The sequence below is a fragment of the Schistocerca piceifrons genome, chromosome 7 (genome assembly GCF_021461385.2).
Source record: "Schistocerca piceifrons isolate TAMUIC-IGC-003096 chromosome 7, iqSchPice1.1, whole genome shotgun sequence".
Classification (NCBI taxonomy): domain Eukaryota; kingdom Metazoa; phylum Arthropoda; class Insecta; order Orthoptera; family Acrididae; genus Schistocerca; species Schistocerca piceifrons.
In genome coordinates, this window is record NC_060144.1 from 81586923 (window position 1) to 81599667 (window position 12745).

Genomic DNA, 12745 nt, shown 5'->3' on the forward strand with positions numbered 1-12745 from the left:
TAGATAACTTTTACAAGAGATACTTAACTTTTTATGTAATGAGTTGTAGAGGACACCAAAGAAGATTCACTCAGCTGAGAGCGTTTGTCGAAGAGTGAATATCAACACCAAAGCCATTCAAGATGGTGCGCTGTACAAAAAGTTCAGTGAAGAAATTGAGATGAAACTGAGTCCTGAGCAATTTATAACTGCACAGAGCGCCGAAAATATGTGGCATCTAGCTAAAGAAAATATTATGCAGACAGCTATCGGAACATTTGGGATGCAGGGTAGGACTCAAAGTGACTGGTTTACTGAATGTGAAAGTTCATATATAGACAAGAAACGTAATGCTCATTTATAGGTTATGAATAATCCTAAAGACCAACGAGCAATAGCTGAATCCAAGGCCTGCAAAGCAGATCTACAACGAGTTTCTCGCCATTGCGCAAATAGATATTGGACCAACCTTTGTAAAACTATTGAGATCTGCCGAGACAAAGGAGATCATAGTGGCATGTATCAAGGCATCAAAAAGGCCATTGGACCAACAAGCAGAAAGTTCGCTGCAATAAAAGACCTAAATGGAGACCCAACCAACAATAAAAAATGGTTCAAAAGGCTCTGAGCACTATGCGACTTAACTTCTGAGGTCGTCAGTCGCCTAGAACTTAGAACTAGTTAAACCTAACTAACCTAAGGACATCACACACATCCATGCCCGAGGCAGGATTCGAACCTACGACCGAAGCGGTCGCTCGGCTCCAGACTGTAGCGCCTTGAACCGCATGGCCACTCCGGCCGGCCGACAATAAAAACCAGCAGCTAGATAGATGGGTGCAGCACTATGCTAAACTATACTCAGAAGAGGTCAACATTTCTTCAGAAGCTTTGGATACTTTACCAACTTACCCAGTTATGTCTGAGCTTGATGATCCTCCCACTGTTGACGAATTAAAACTCGCACATAAAAGTCTAAAGCTAGGCAAGAGTACAGGCCGTGATAACTTACCAGAAGAAATCATCAAACTTGACTGCGTTTTGCCGATATTGTATCAAATCCTACTGCAGTGCTGGGAAGAAGGCACAGTACCTCAAGACATGCGAGATGCAAATATAGTAACATTCTATAAGGGAAAAGGCGGAGGAGGTAATTGTAACAACTACAGAGGAATATCTCTCGTGAGCATTGCTGGAAAGGCGTATGCAAGGATAATTCTAAAGAGACTGGAAACCTTGGCTGCTCGGATCTACCCTGAGTCACAGTGTGGATTTGGAACTGGCAGATCCACAAGTGACATGACATTCACCTTGCGCCAACTACAAGAGAAGTGCCGCGAACACAGAGTGCCATTATATGTGGCTTTTGTTGACCTCAACAAAGCCTTTGACACCGTCAGCAGGGAGGGACTCTACAGTATACTGGAAAAAATTGGATGTCCCCCAACTTTGCTGTCTTTAATAAGATCTTTTCATGACAATATGCGTGGCTCTGTAATCTTCGATGGCAGTACATCTAAACCATTCAGTATGAACTGTGGGGTAAGACAAGGCTGTGTGTTGGCACCTACACTTTCTGTAATTTTCCTCTCGGGTCTGCTCCAAGTGGCTTTCGAGAATCGCAATGTTGGAGTACATCTGCATACTAGGAAAGATAGAAGGCTTTTCAGTGTCAGTCTTCTGAAGAGTAAGACAAAGCGCTGCGACATAGTCGCTCGTGAACCCCTGTATGATGCTGCAATTGTTGCGAACTCCGCAGAAGAGCTGCAAGAGCTAGTATCAAGATTTAGTCACGCATGCCACCTATTCTCGAGGAGTGTAAACAGCAGTAAGACCGTAATTATGGTTCAGGGTGCTAACACAAAGCCGAATATCACACTAGATGGCACTACTCTGCAAGTCGTAGATAACTTCTGCTATCTTGGATCTACTATACAATCAAATATGCCTGTTGACAAGGAAATTGATGCTCGCATTGGAAGAGCTGCGACAACTTTTGGCAAACTCTCTACACGTGTTTGGAAAAACAACAAACTCTCTTTGACCACCAAAATTCTTGTATATCAAACTTGCGTCCTCAGCATCCTTTTGTATGCATCGGAAACATGGACTACCTATGCCAAACAAGAACGTAGCCTTAATGCTTTCCACATGCGGTGCCTGAGATCCATCCTCGGAGTAACGTGGAAGGGCCGAGTGACCAACGAAACAGTGCTATCTAAAACTAACTGCAACAGTATTTCAGCTATCTTGAAGCAGAGACGACTCCGCGGGCTGGGACACGTCCACCGTATGGATCCTGACAGATTACCACGTGAGGTGATGCTTGGAGAGATCTCAAGGACTCCTTAAACGAGATATGGAGAGTTTTGGAATCGACACGGAGGCACGGGCTAGCATGAGACCAGAGTGGCGTGATGATATATCATCTGGAATGTCCAAGCATGATGAAGGCTTGTTAGACAGATTAAGGCAGAAAAAGCTTCGCAATGCTACCACTGCTCCTGCCTCAGCAGCCAGACACACTTGTGACAATTGTGGCAAGAGATGCCGTGCAGTCATTGGCTTGACAAGTCAAATGAAAAAATGCAACCCATAAACACACAGACACTGCAAACAATCATCTATCAAGATGTCGTGGCCAATATATATATAGAGCAGAACAGTACTGAATGTTAATTTCAAATACTTTACCACTAACTTACAATAAACACCTGCAGTTAATTATGTCCTTTACTTATAAGTCCTTTACTTAGTTATTGATAGTCTTGGAAGAACCAGCCATGACAAAACTCTTCCATGTGGTGGGCAAGGAGTACGAGACAGCTGAAATACCCTCAGACTTCAACAAGAATATTGTAATTACAATCCCAAAGCAAGCAGGTGCTGACAGGTGGGAAGATTACCGAACTACTAGTGTAATAAATCACGTTTGCAAAATACTAACACGAATCCTTTATAGAAGACTGGAAAAACTGGTAGAAGCCGATCTCGGGGAAGATCAGTTTGGTTTCCGGAGAAACGTAAGAACACGCGAAACAGTACTGACCCTACGACTTCTCATAGAAGATAGGTTAGGAAAGGCAAACCTATGGTTATAAAATTTACAGACATAGAGAAAACTTTTGACATTGTTGACTGGAATAGTCTCTTTTCACTTTCTGAATGTGGCGGGGGTAAAACATAGGGAGCAAAAGACTATGTATAATTTATAGAGAAACCAGCTGGCAGTTATAAGAGTCGAGGGGCATAAAAGGGAAGCAGTAGTTGTGAAGGGAGTGAGATGGGACTGCAGCCTATTCCCGATGTTACTCAAATCGTATATTGGGCAAGCATTAAAGGAAACAAAAGAAAAATTTGGAGTAAAAATTAACGTCCAGGGTGAGGAAATAAAAACTTTGAGGTATGTCGATGACATTGTAATTCTTTCAGAGACAGAAAAGGACTTGGAAGAGCAGTTGCTGGAATGGTAGGGTCTTGAATACAGGATATAAGATGAGCATCAACAAACGCAAATCGAGGACAATGGAATGTAGTCGAAGAAAATCAGGTGATACTGAGTGAATTAGATTAGGAAATGAGACACTTTTAAAGTAGTAGATGAGTTTTGATATTTGGGAAGCAAAATAACTGGAGGGTATAAAATGTAGACTGACAATGGCAATAAAAGGCTTTCTGAAGAAAGTAAATTTAACAGCTAATATCGGTATTGATTGAAGTGTCTGGAAGTCCTTTCTGGAAGTATTTGTATGGAGTGTAGCCTTGTATGGAAGTGAAACATAGACGACAAACAGTTTAGACAAGAAGAGAATAGAAGCTTTTGAGATGTAGTGCTGCAGAAGAATGCTGAAGATCAGATCCGTAGATCACATAACCAATGAGGAGGTACTGAATAGAATTGGGGAGAAGAGAAGTTTGTGGTACAACCTGACTAGAACAAGAGGTCGGTTGTTAAGACACGTTCTGAGGCATCAAAGGATCACCAATGTAGTACTGGAGGGCAACGTGGAGGGTAAAAATCGTAGAAGGAGACCAAGAAATGCATACGCTAAGGAGATTCAGAAGGACATAAGTTGCAGTAGTTATTCAGAGATGAAGAGGCTTGCACAGGATAGAGTAGCATGGAGAGCTGCATCAAACCAGTATTTGGATAGAAGAACACAACAACAACAACTCATAGTGATCTTGTCCTGTGAATTAGACTTGGCTCCGAGCAATTTATTATCCAAAGTTGAAATAAATGCAATAAAACAGACGCGCTCTTCTATCACCATTTGTATATTCTGGAAATTACTTTTAAGCATGGAAAAGTCACGTCTTACTTCAGCGACATTGAGAGAGAGGAGTGGTACTTACCACAGAGAAATGATAGACTTCATCTGTTGTCACAGAACATGTCTCCTTTTCTTTGAGAGGTCACATGCACATTAATTTAGATGACAAGACAACGATATTGGTTGACATTCGTTGTACAACCAAGAATTTTAAATGATTACTTGCTTAATGTGAAAGTTACTTTACACTGGTTACAGAAAGAGGGTATCCCCTTTGCAATGTGATATTGTAGCTGGAAAAGGCACCAAACGATGAGGCTGTTGAAAGGTGACACAACAAAACAAATCAGGTTATTGGTATCTCTCAACCTAGAACGAAGTATTTGGCGCAATTCTTGAATAAGGAAGCGGAGCTTACGAACTGCAACTACATGAAGCTGGAGATGGATATTGAAGGGAAGAAGAGGAAGAAGAAATGCTTGAAACTAGACGACAGGATTGAGAGAACTGTAAAAAATTATGAAGAGATTGGCAACTTTAAGTCCTGTTTGAAGACCATTTCCAATAACTGTAATACCCCCTCAACCGTGTGGGTAAGTCAGCTCAGGGGTCGCAGGAAGGCAACGGTAGAACCTGTACAACAGGACCAGGTATAGTGAAGCATTGTGGTAGCAATCCAATTTTCGAATTCATAACAGCTTTACTTGCTCACCAGTAAATAAAGTGTACTGCAGTTGTAGCATAAACATGATGAAGACTATGTAAAAAAACGTGAATCTTTCGTCGCTGACACTGTAATTTCCTAGAGCGAGTGAAGAGTTTTAAAAATAAATGTAATACAGTTTACAAAAACGTGTGTCCTATGTTCTACTTACCTTAAATATATCCTTGAAGTGGTCTGTCCTTAAACCATTTTTAAAGGTTTACTTTTCATACTATTCGATGCCCATAATAACTATTTAATATATGGTTGTGTACAGCTTGTTGGTCTCCATTTAACTTGAATTATACTAACACCTGTTCCTCATGGGCTGTTTGATAGAACTGTTATTTTATCAACCATGTGAGATAGATCGAGGAAAACTTTATCGTCTCGAAATGGCTACCAAAAATGGCATGGTGGAGCTTAACGTGAAAAAGCAGATTGTTCAAGTAATAGTCCATGTTTTCCGATCTGTAAACAAGCAGAAAGCATTGTTTGGCTGTAGAATATGCCTGTAATAGCAGTATTTGCACCCACGTATTTCTTCGTACTACATATTTAAAACAAAACAAAGACCTAGTTTCTCAGACTGAATTTTTCGAGCAGTGTAGTAACACGAATTTCTTAGGTAGCATCGGTCTATGAGATAATACTCTAACACTTCGGAATGAGATTCATAAATTGATCTCTGGGACATGGCGTTCATTTTAAATATTAACACTGTTTTAGCTACATCTTCATCTACAGCTACATGGATTGCAGATCACATTTACGTGCCTGGCAGAGGGTTCATCGAAAGCAAAGGGCCTATAACACTGCTTTGGGGAGTGCCTGAAATCACTTCTGTTTTTCTCGATGTCTTTCCGTCAGTTACAACGAACTGTGACCTCTCTGACAGGAAATCGTAAATCCAGTCACATAACTGAGACGATATTCCATAAGCAAGCAATTTTACTACATGCGGCTTGTGTGGTACAGTGTCAAAAGCCTTTCGGAAATCCAGGAATACGGAATCGAACTGAAATCCCTTGTCAATGGCTCTCAGCACTTCATATGAATAAAGAGCTAGTTGTGTTTCACAGGAACGATGTTTTCTAAACCCATGTTGACTGTGTGTCAATAGACCGTTTCCTTCGAGGTAATTCATAATGTTCGAACACAATATATGTTCTTGTCGAATTAAATCACAGCAGTGGTCCATATTTCATCTGTCGGTAAAGTGCTTCCACTTCGAGCAGTACATCGTATTTACACATTACCTGGTAGTCTGTAAAATGCACGCCAGTCAAAGGAAATCATCGTAAACGATTAATGAACCTGAACACTTAGCTGTAGCAATACTTAGTTATGTGAGCACTGGTAAAAATCTAAATCTGTATTTTAAGACCTTTATTCCTATTTGTTAACACAGGTTGTTGCAGAGACAATGTGTTTCACAGGAACGATGTTTTCTAAACCCATGTTGACTGTGTGTCAATAGACCGTTTCCTTCGAGGTAATTCATAATGTTCGAACACAATATATGTTCTTGTCGAATTAAATCACAGCAGTGGTCCATATTTCATCTGCCGGTAAAGTGCTTCCACTTCGAGCAGTACATCGCATTTACACATTACCCGGTAGTCTGTAGAATGCACGCCAGTCAAAGGAAATCATCGCAAACGATTAATGAATGTATATTAAGACCTTTATTCCTGTTTGTTAATACAGGTTGTTGCAGAGACAATGAATGATCTGCTTTAAATTGAGCGCAAACTTCCGTCAAACCTTGGTGTCTGCAAATCCCCATGCCAGAATTTCGCCAGCATTCCTTGCCCTGTAACGGTATTTGCGTCTTTCAAGCGATCGCTACAGGCTTTCCGTCGCTGGGCAGGCTGTCCGTTATCCGGCAGTGTATAATGGGCCTCCGACGAGGGCAGTTATGTGCTCTATCTCTGCTGCTCATTTCCTGTAAGTAATACTCCTTGTAAACATTCAGTCTTCCTCTGCGTATGATAGTTTTGAATAACGTTGCTCTTGATGCAAGTTGTATACGTTTACTTACCGAATTGTTTCGCTAGACCTACAAGAATGACATCTCAGCAACATTTCAAACAATCTGTACTATTTGTTGAGATCACGTATCCAGTTTGTGCTAGTAGAGTTGTGCCCCACACGAGTAGCCCTGCCAGTTACAGAGCTCTCTCCCGTTTATAGACTGCATTTGCCGTTATCTACACGCATGGAACCTTTTTGTAAATATACTTTTGTTGAAACGGAAACACTCTTCATTGTAGAAAATGAGCTGTGTTGTACCAATAATAGTGAGGGACCACCGACGTCTTAATGTTTCTGAACGAAAATACAGTATCGTAACCATGATATGCTTCTAGGACGCGAAACAAATCTGTTCTGGGATAAATGCTGCTACGGAGAACATCACAAAATTCTTTTTCTTTTGTTTCAAAGCCCGAACTTCTGTTTAAGATACACTTAAACAAACGTGTACAAAACTTTTGGTGAAAGGTAAAAGCCTTAATCTTGAGGCAGTGCAGTACATCGGTAGCATTCAGATATTACAAATACTCGACTACGTCAAACGGTCCAAGCCTATGCAACTTCAAAGTTTGTGTGTGTGTAGCCTATATATATACATTGCAGTGTGAGCGGCAGAGGGGTTTTTATGATTTGTACACTGAGGTTTCTTCCTGTTTCATTCACAGATGCACTTCAGGTAGAATGTATCCTTACAAACTGTTACGAGTCTAATTTAATCTTCAGTAACAGCGGTGCGATAAGTAGAGGACTGAAGAGAAGAATTTAGTGGATTATGCCTTGACACGGCCTCTCTTGTAATTTTCGAAGTAGGCTTAGATTCTAGCGAGGTGTTACGAATCTTTCTTAGTGTCTGTCAGTTGAGACACTGACGAAATTTCTATATCGCACTCTGGTGTTGCAAAAGAAACCTCCAGCATCATGTTCATTTGTTAGACCGAGCGGATGACTCGGTACGTTTCAACATTGTTCATTATTCCAGTAGTGAACGGATGAACGGTCAAACTTAGGTATTCCAGTCAACCGTCAAACAAAGGGAAAAATACATATATATCCCGCAAATAAGAAAATACACGCCCAGAAAACTTTTTGTAACCAAAGTTTCATAATTAGCGGAATAATCAGCTACCAATATATGGAGCAAAAAGGTTTTTGACGGTATTTGATAAAAAAGATTCACATCAAAAATCAAATTAACTTACTATTTTATAGATATTGTATTTCAGTTTGTATGTACGGGGAAAGACAATTTCCTATTATGTATTGCAGTTCCATGTAGTGTGCAGAATTTACGATACGACTTCGTCAAGAAAACCATACCGTATTAGATTTCGTTTTTGCCATTAATAAATTGAACGAGTTACTGTTTTAATCTCTTAATTCTGATAGAATAATCTGACATTTTGTGCGCCTCATTTGCACTGTTCAGTAGCGTATAGTTAGACATGAAGTGGACTTTTCATGAGACTCAACCTGAACATTCTCTTTATGTCGAATCGCAGTTTCCATGTGTTCTTCCATGCGTCCAATAAATCAAACTATGTAACTCTTACTACAAGCTTCCTCACAGATCACTGCATTCCCTTCGCAAGCTGGTTGGAGGTCTTAAAAGATCTGTTTTTGTTTAGTAGGCGTCCAATAGCATTTAATCGAAAGGTAATTGAAATATTACATACATTTAATTCACCAGTTAACCTATATATATGGATATGATAACATGTATTAATGTATGCAGAGTGGGAGTTGGATTTCAAATGAATGGTGTTTTGAAATTGTGTATTGCTTGCCTTGGAGAAGGCTTCATTTGTCGCCTACCACCCGCCCTCTACTCCAAGTGGGTCATTTGGTTTGAACTCTGTTTGTAACTTTAGATGTTTTGGTACTAAAGCAAATGATACATATATCTAGACAAAGTACTTAGTAAATAAGTACATAGTAAATGACACGTGCATATCTATCATAATTTGTTCTGTTGGTAACGGAAACGAACACTCCGTCACGCGACGTTACCCATCACAGCAAAGGCATAGATGTGGATAATTTTTTCTTCATGGTGAGTGTGTGTGTGTGTGTGGGGGAGGGGGGGGGCGGGAGGGAAAGGCGGATGTTAAGTCTGTTAAAGTACAAGATCTTCATTCAGATCCCGAGATACGAGCATCTTAACTTTCATAAACTGTCTCAGCATTTAGAAAAAGAACACAGTTTGCATCTACAGAAAATTCTAATACAAGGGATTAGAAACAAAAGCAGTGTAGTATAAAAATTGAGATGGGCCTATATGTAGATGTTGATGTACATCACTCCATAAATCGCGAGTATTTAGTGTTTATAAATTGCATGTTATTTGACACTCTAAATCAAATTATTTCCTTCTCAGCATTGTTTGACGTTGAAACAAAGTACATCTACATCTACTCTACATTTATACTCCGCAAGCCACCCAACGGTGTGTGGCGGAGGGCATTTTACGTGCCACTGTCATTACCTCCGTTTCCTGTTCCAGTCGCGTATGGTTCGCGGGAAGATCGACTGTCTGAAAGCCTCCGTGCGCGCTCTAATCTCTCTAATTTTACATTCGTGATCTCATCGGGAAATATAAGTAGGGGGAAGCAATATATTCGATACCTCATCCAGAAACGCACCCTCTCGAAACCTGGCGAGCAAGCTACACCGCGATGCAGAGCGCCTCTCATGCAGAGTCTGCCACTTGAGTTAGTTAAACATCTCCGTAACGCTATCACGGTTACCAAATAACCCTGTGACGAAACGCGCCGCTCTTCTTTGGATCTTCTCTATCTCCTCCGTCAACCCGATCTGGTACGGATCCCCCACTGATGAACAATACTCAAGTATAGGTCGAACGAATGTTTTGTAAGCCACCTCGTTTGTTGATGGACTACATTTTCTAAGGACTCTCCTAATGAATCTCAACCTGGTACCCGCCTTACCAACAATTAATTTTATATGATCATTCCACTTCAAATCGTTCCGCACGCATACTCCCAGATATTTTACAGAAGTAACTGCTACCACTGTTTGTTCCGCTATCATATAATCATACAATAAAGGATCCTTCTTTCTATGTATTCGCAATACATTACATTTGTCTATGTTAAGGGTCAGTTGCCACTCCCTGCACCAAGTGTCTATCCGCTGCAGATCTTCCTGCATTTCGCTACAATTTTCGAATGCTGCAACTTCTCTGTATACTACAGCATCATCCGCGAAAAGCCGCATGGAACTTCCGACACTATCTACTAGGTCATTTATATATATTGTGAAAAGAAATGGTCCCATAACACTCCCCTGTGGCACGCCAGAGGTTACTTTAACGTCTGTAGACGTCTCTCCATTGATAACAACATGCTGTGTTCTGTTTGCTAAAAACTCTTCAATCCAGCCACACAGCTGGTCTGATATTCCGTAGGCTCTTACTTTGTTTATCAGGCGACAGTGCGGAACTGTATCGAACGCCTTCCGGAAGTCAAGAAAAATAGCATCTACCTGGGAGCCTGTATCTAATATTTTCTGGGTCTCATGAACAAATAAAGGGAGTTGGGTCTCACACGATCGCTGTTTCCGGAATCCATGTTGATTCCTACATAGTAGATTCTGTGTTTCCAAAAACGACATGATACTCGAGCAAAAAACATGTTCTAAAATTCTACAACAGATCGACGTCAGAGATATAGGTCTATAGTTTTGCACAACTGCTCGACGACCCTTCTTGAAGACTGGGGCTACCTGTGCTCTTTTCCAATCATTTGGAACCTTCCGTTCCTCTAGAGACTTGCGGTACACCGTTACTTTGTGAAACAGAGCACACATCTGAATAAATGTGCAAATCATTAGTCATTCTGAAGATTAGTGTTTCTGAAAAGTATTCGTCCTAGAAGCGTTTTAGCGTTAAATATAAGAAGCATTGCTTGAAATATTGGGAACATCCGTACCAAGTGTCTTTTTCTACAGATGAATATATAAATTGGGATCTCTTCCGAAACCACAGTATTTATTTCATCCACATTTGACACACAAACAACAGACTTAATGAGCATCAGCACTCTGAGGTTCATAAACTTCTAGCTGCAGTATGAGCGAAAGATAAGATGAAAACAATTTTTGTAACCCCTGCCAGATTGGCTGCCCTATATGACTGGCGAACTGTATGGTAATGGTATCAGCCTGCCTTATCAGCCTGTTTTGTAGTGCAGGAGCAAGAAACGCTTCTGAAGCCCTCGATGTGTAGGCACCCTACACAATAGGCGTGTTGTGTTGCGGCAGTTCTATTGACTTGCTTTGCAGCGGCTACATCTGCAGATGGGAATAGCTGGGAGAATTTGAGAGGGGTAGAGGGCGCGATGAACAGAAAGGGCCAGGGGAGAATGGATAGGGCGAGATGGCACAGGAGTGGATGGATATAGATAGAGAGCCCAGAAGGGAATAGACAGCGAGAGGGGGCAGAAGGGGATGGGCAGAGAGTGTGTGAAGGAAGAGGAGGTGGATATAGTGGACAGCAGAGACGTGAGGGGGTGATAGACAAAGAGAGAGAGAGAGAGAGGCAGTGGAGATGATCAGAGAGAGGGAGGACAGGAAGATGTAGGAGCCAGGTAGAAAATGTAGTGCAATAGTGGGCAGGTGGAAAAGGAAGAGGGGGAAGGAGATGAATAGAAATTGGGAGGGAGAATGAGGACAGAGGGATGGGAGGCAGATAAGGTTGAAGAGAGGGGACAGAGGAGATGGTCAAATAGAAGGATCAGGAGGAGATAAAGAGACAGAGAGAGGGGGGAGGAGGAGACATTCAAGTAGTTGGGCGGATGATGTGGAAGAGACACAGAGGGGGAGGGAGGGGAGGACACAGAGAGATGGAAAGAGGAGGTGGTATGTGCAAATATACGCACATGCAGACGAAGCCTCGGTGCAAAGACTAGTATGTCCTCCTAAATCACTTTATTATTGCAACCAAAGATGATGCATATACTACTTGCTACTTGGCAACCAGGACTGTGGGGGTTAAAACCTCCTAGTTCCCTTAGGATTGGAAATATGGGCAAATAAGCATTTTCACCCCTAATATGCAGGCTGCTCTCCACAACATGCATTTTTGTGGTTAGTATCGGTATGTCTAGCAGAGGCCATACTAGTGGATGGGCATGGCTGAGCAGAGAGATAGGGGGAGAGAAAGATGTATTGTGAGAGAGGGGGAATGAGGGAGGGAGGGAGAGAGAGAGAGAGAGAGAGAAGGGAACAGGAGGAGGCATCTTGTGTAGGCAGTATTGACATTCGTTGCGAGGTCTACATTTGTTTATGGGCACAGCTGAGCAGAGTGAGAGGGTAGGTGTCGGATTTTTAGCGAGGGGGAGGATGAGGTGGACAGAGAGATGGGGGGAGAAGGAGGAGATATACAGGAGAGAGGTGGAGGAGATGATGAACAGAGGGGGGAGGAGGGGATGTACAGAAAGAGGTGCGTAGGAAATGGACACAGAAAGGGGGGAGGAGGGGAGATGCAGAGGAAGGTGCTGGGGGATAGTGGGCAGGTGGAAAAGGAGGATGGGGGAGGAAGAGATACGAGGGCTGTTCAAAAAGTAAGGGGACTTCTCAAATTCCATAGGCAATGTACATTCGATTATCAATCTTTTTTTTGTTATGTTGGTACACATGCCCCGATCAGATGTTCACAGTCTACAGCATACTTCGTTTATTTTTGACAGATAGAAACGTTAGACGTGTTTCCGTGTGCTCGGTGATTTTCGATTAT

The 12745-nt window shown here is 41.7% G+C and overlaps 1 protein-coding gene across 1 annotated transcript in view; it reads left to right on the forward strand.

Annotated features, from left to right (window-relative positions):
- Positions 1-6817: 6817 nt before the first annotated feature.
- The window catches only part of LOC124805449 (modular serine protease-like), a 61371-nt gene continuing 55443 nt past the window's right edge, over positions 6818-12745 (forward strand). The window contains exon 1 of the mRNA XM_047266010.1: positions 6818-6906. Within this exon, the coding sequence (XP_047121966.1) occupies positions 6855-6906 (52 nt within the window). The 5' untranslated portion in view covers positions 6818-6854. The remainder of the gene's footprint in view (positions 6907-12745) is intronic.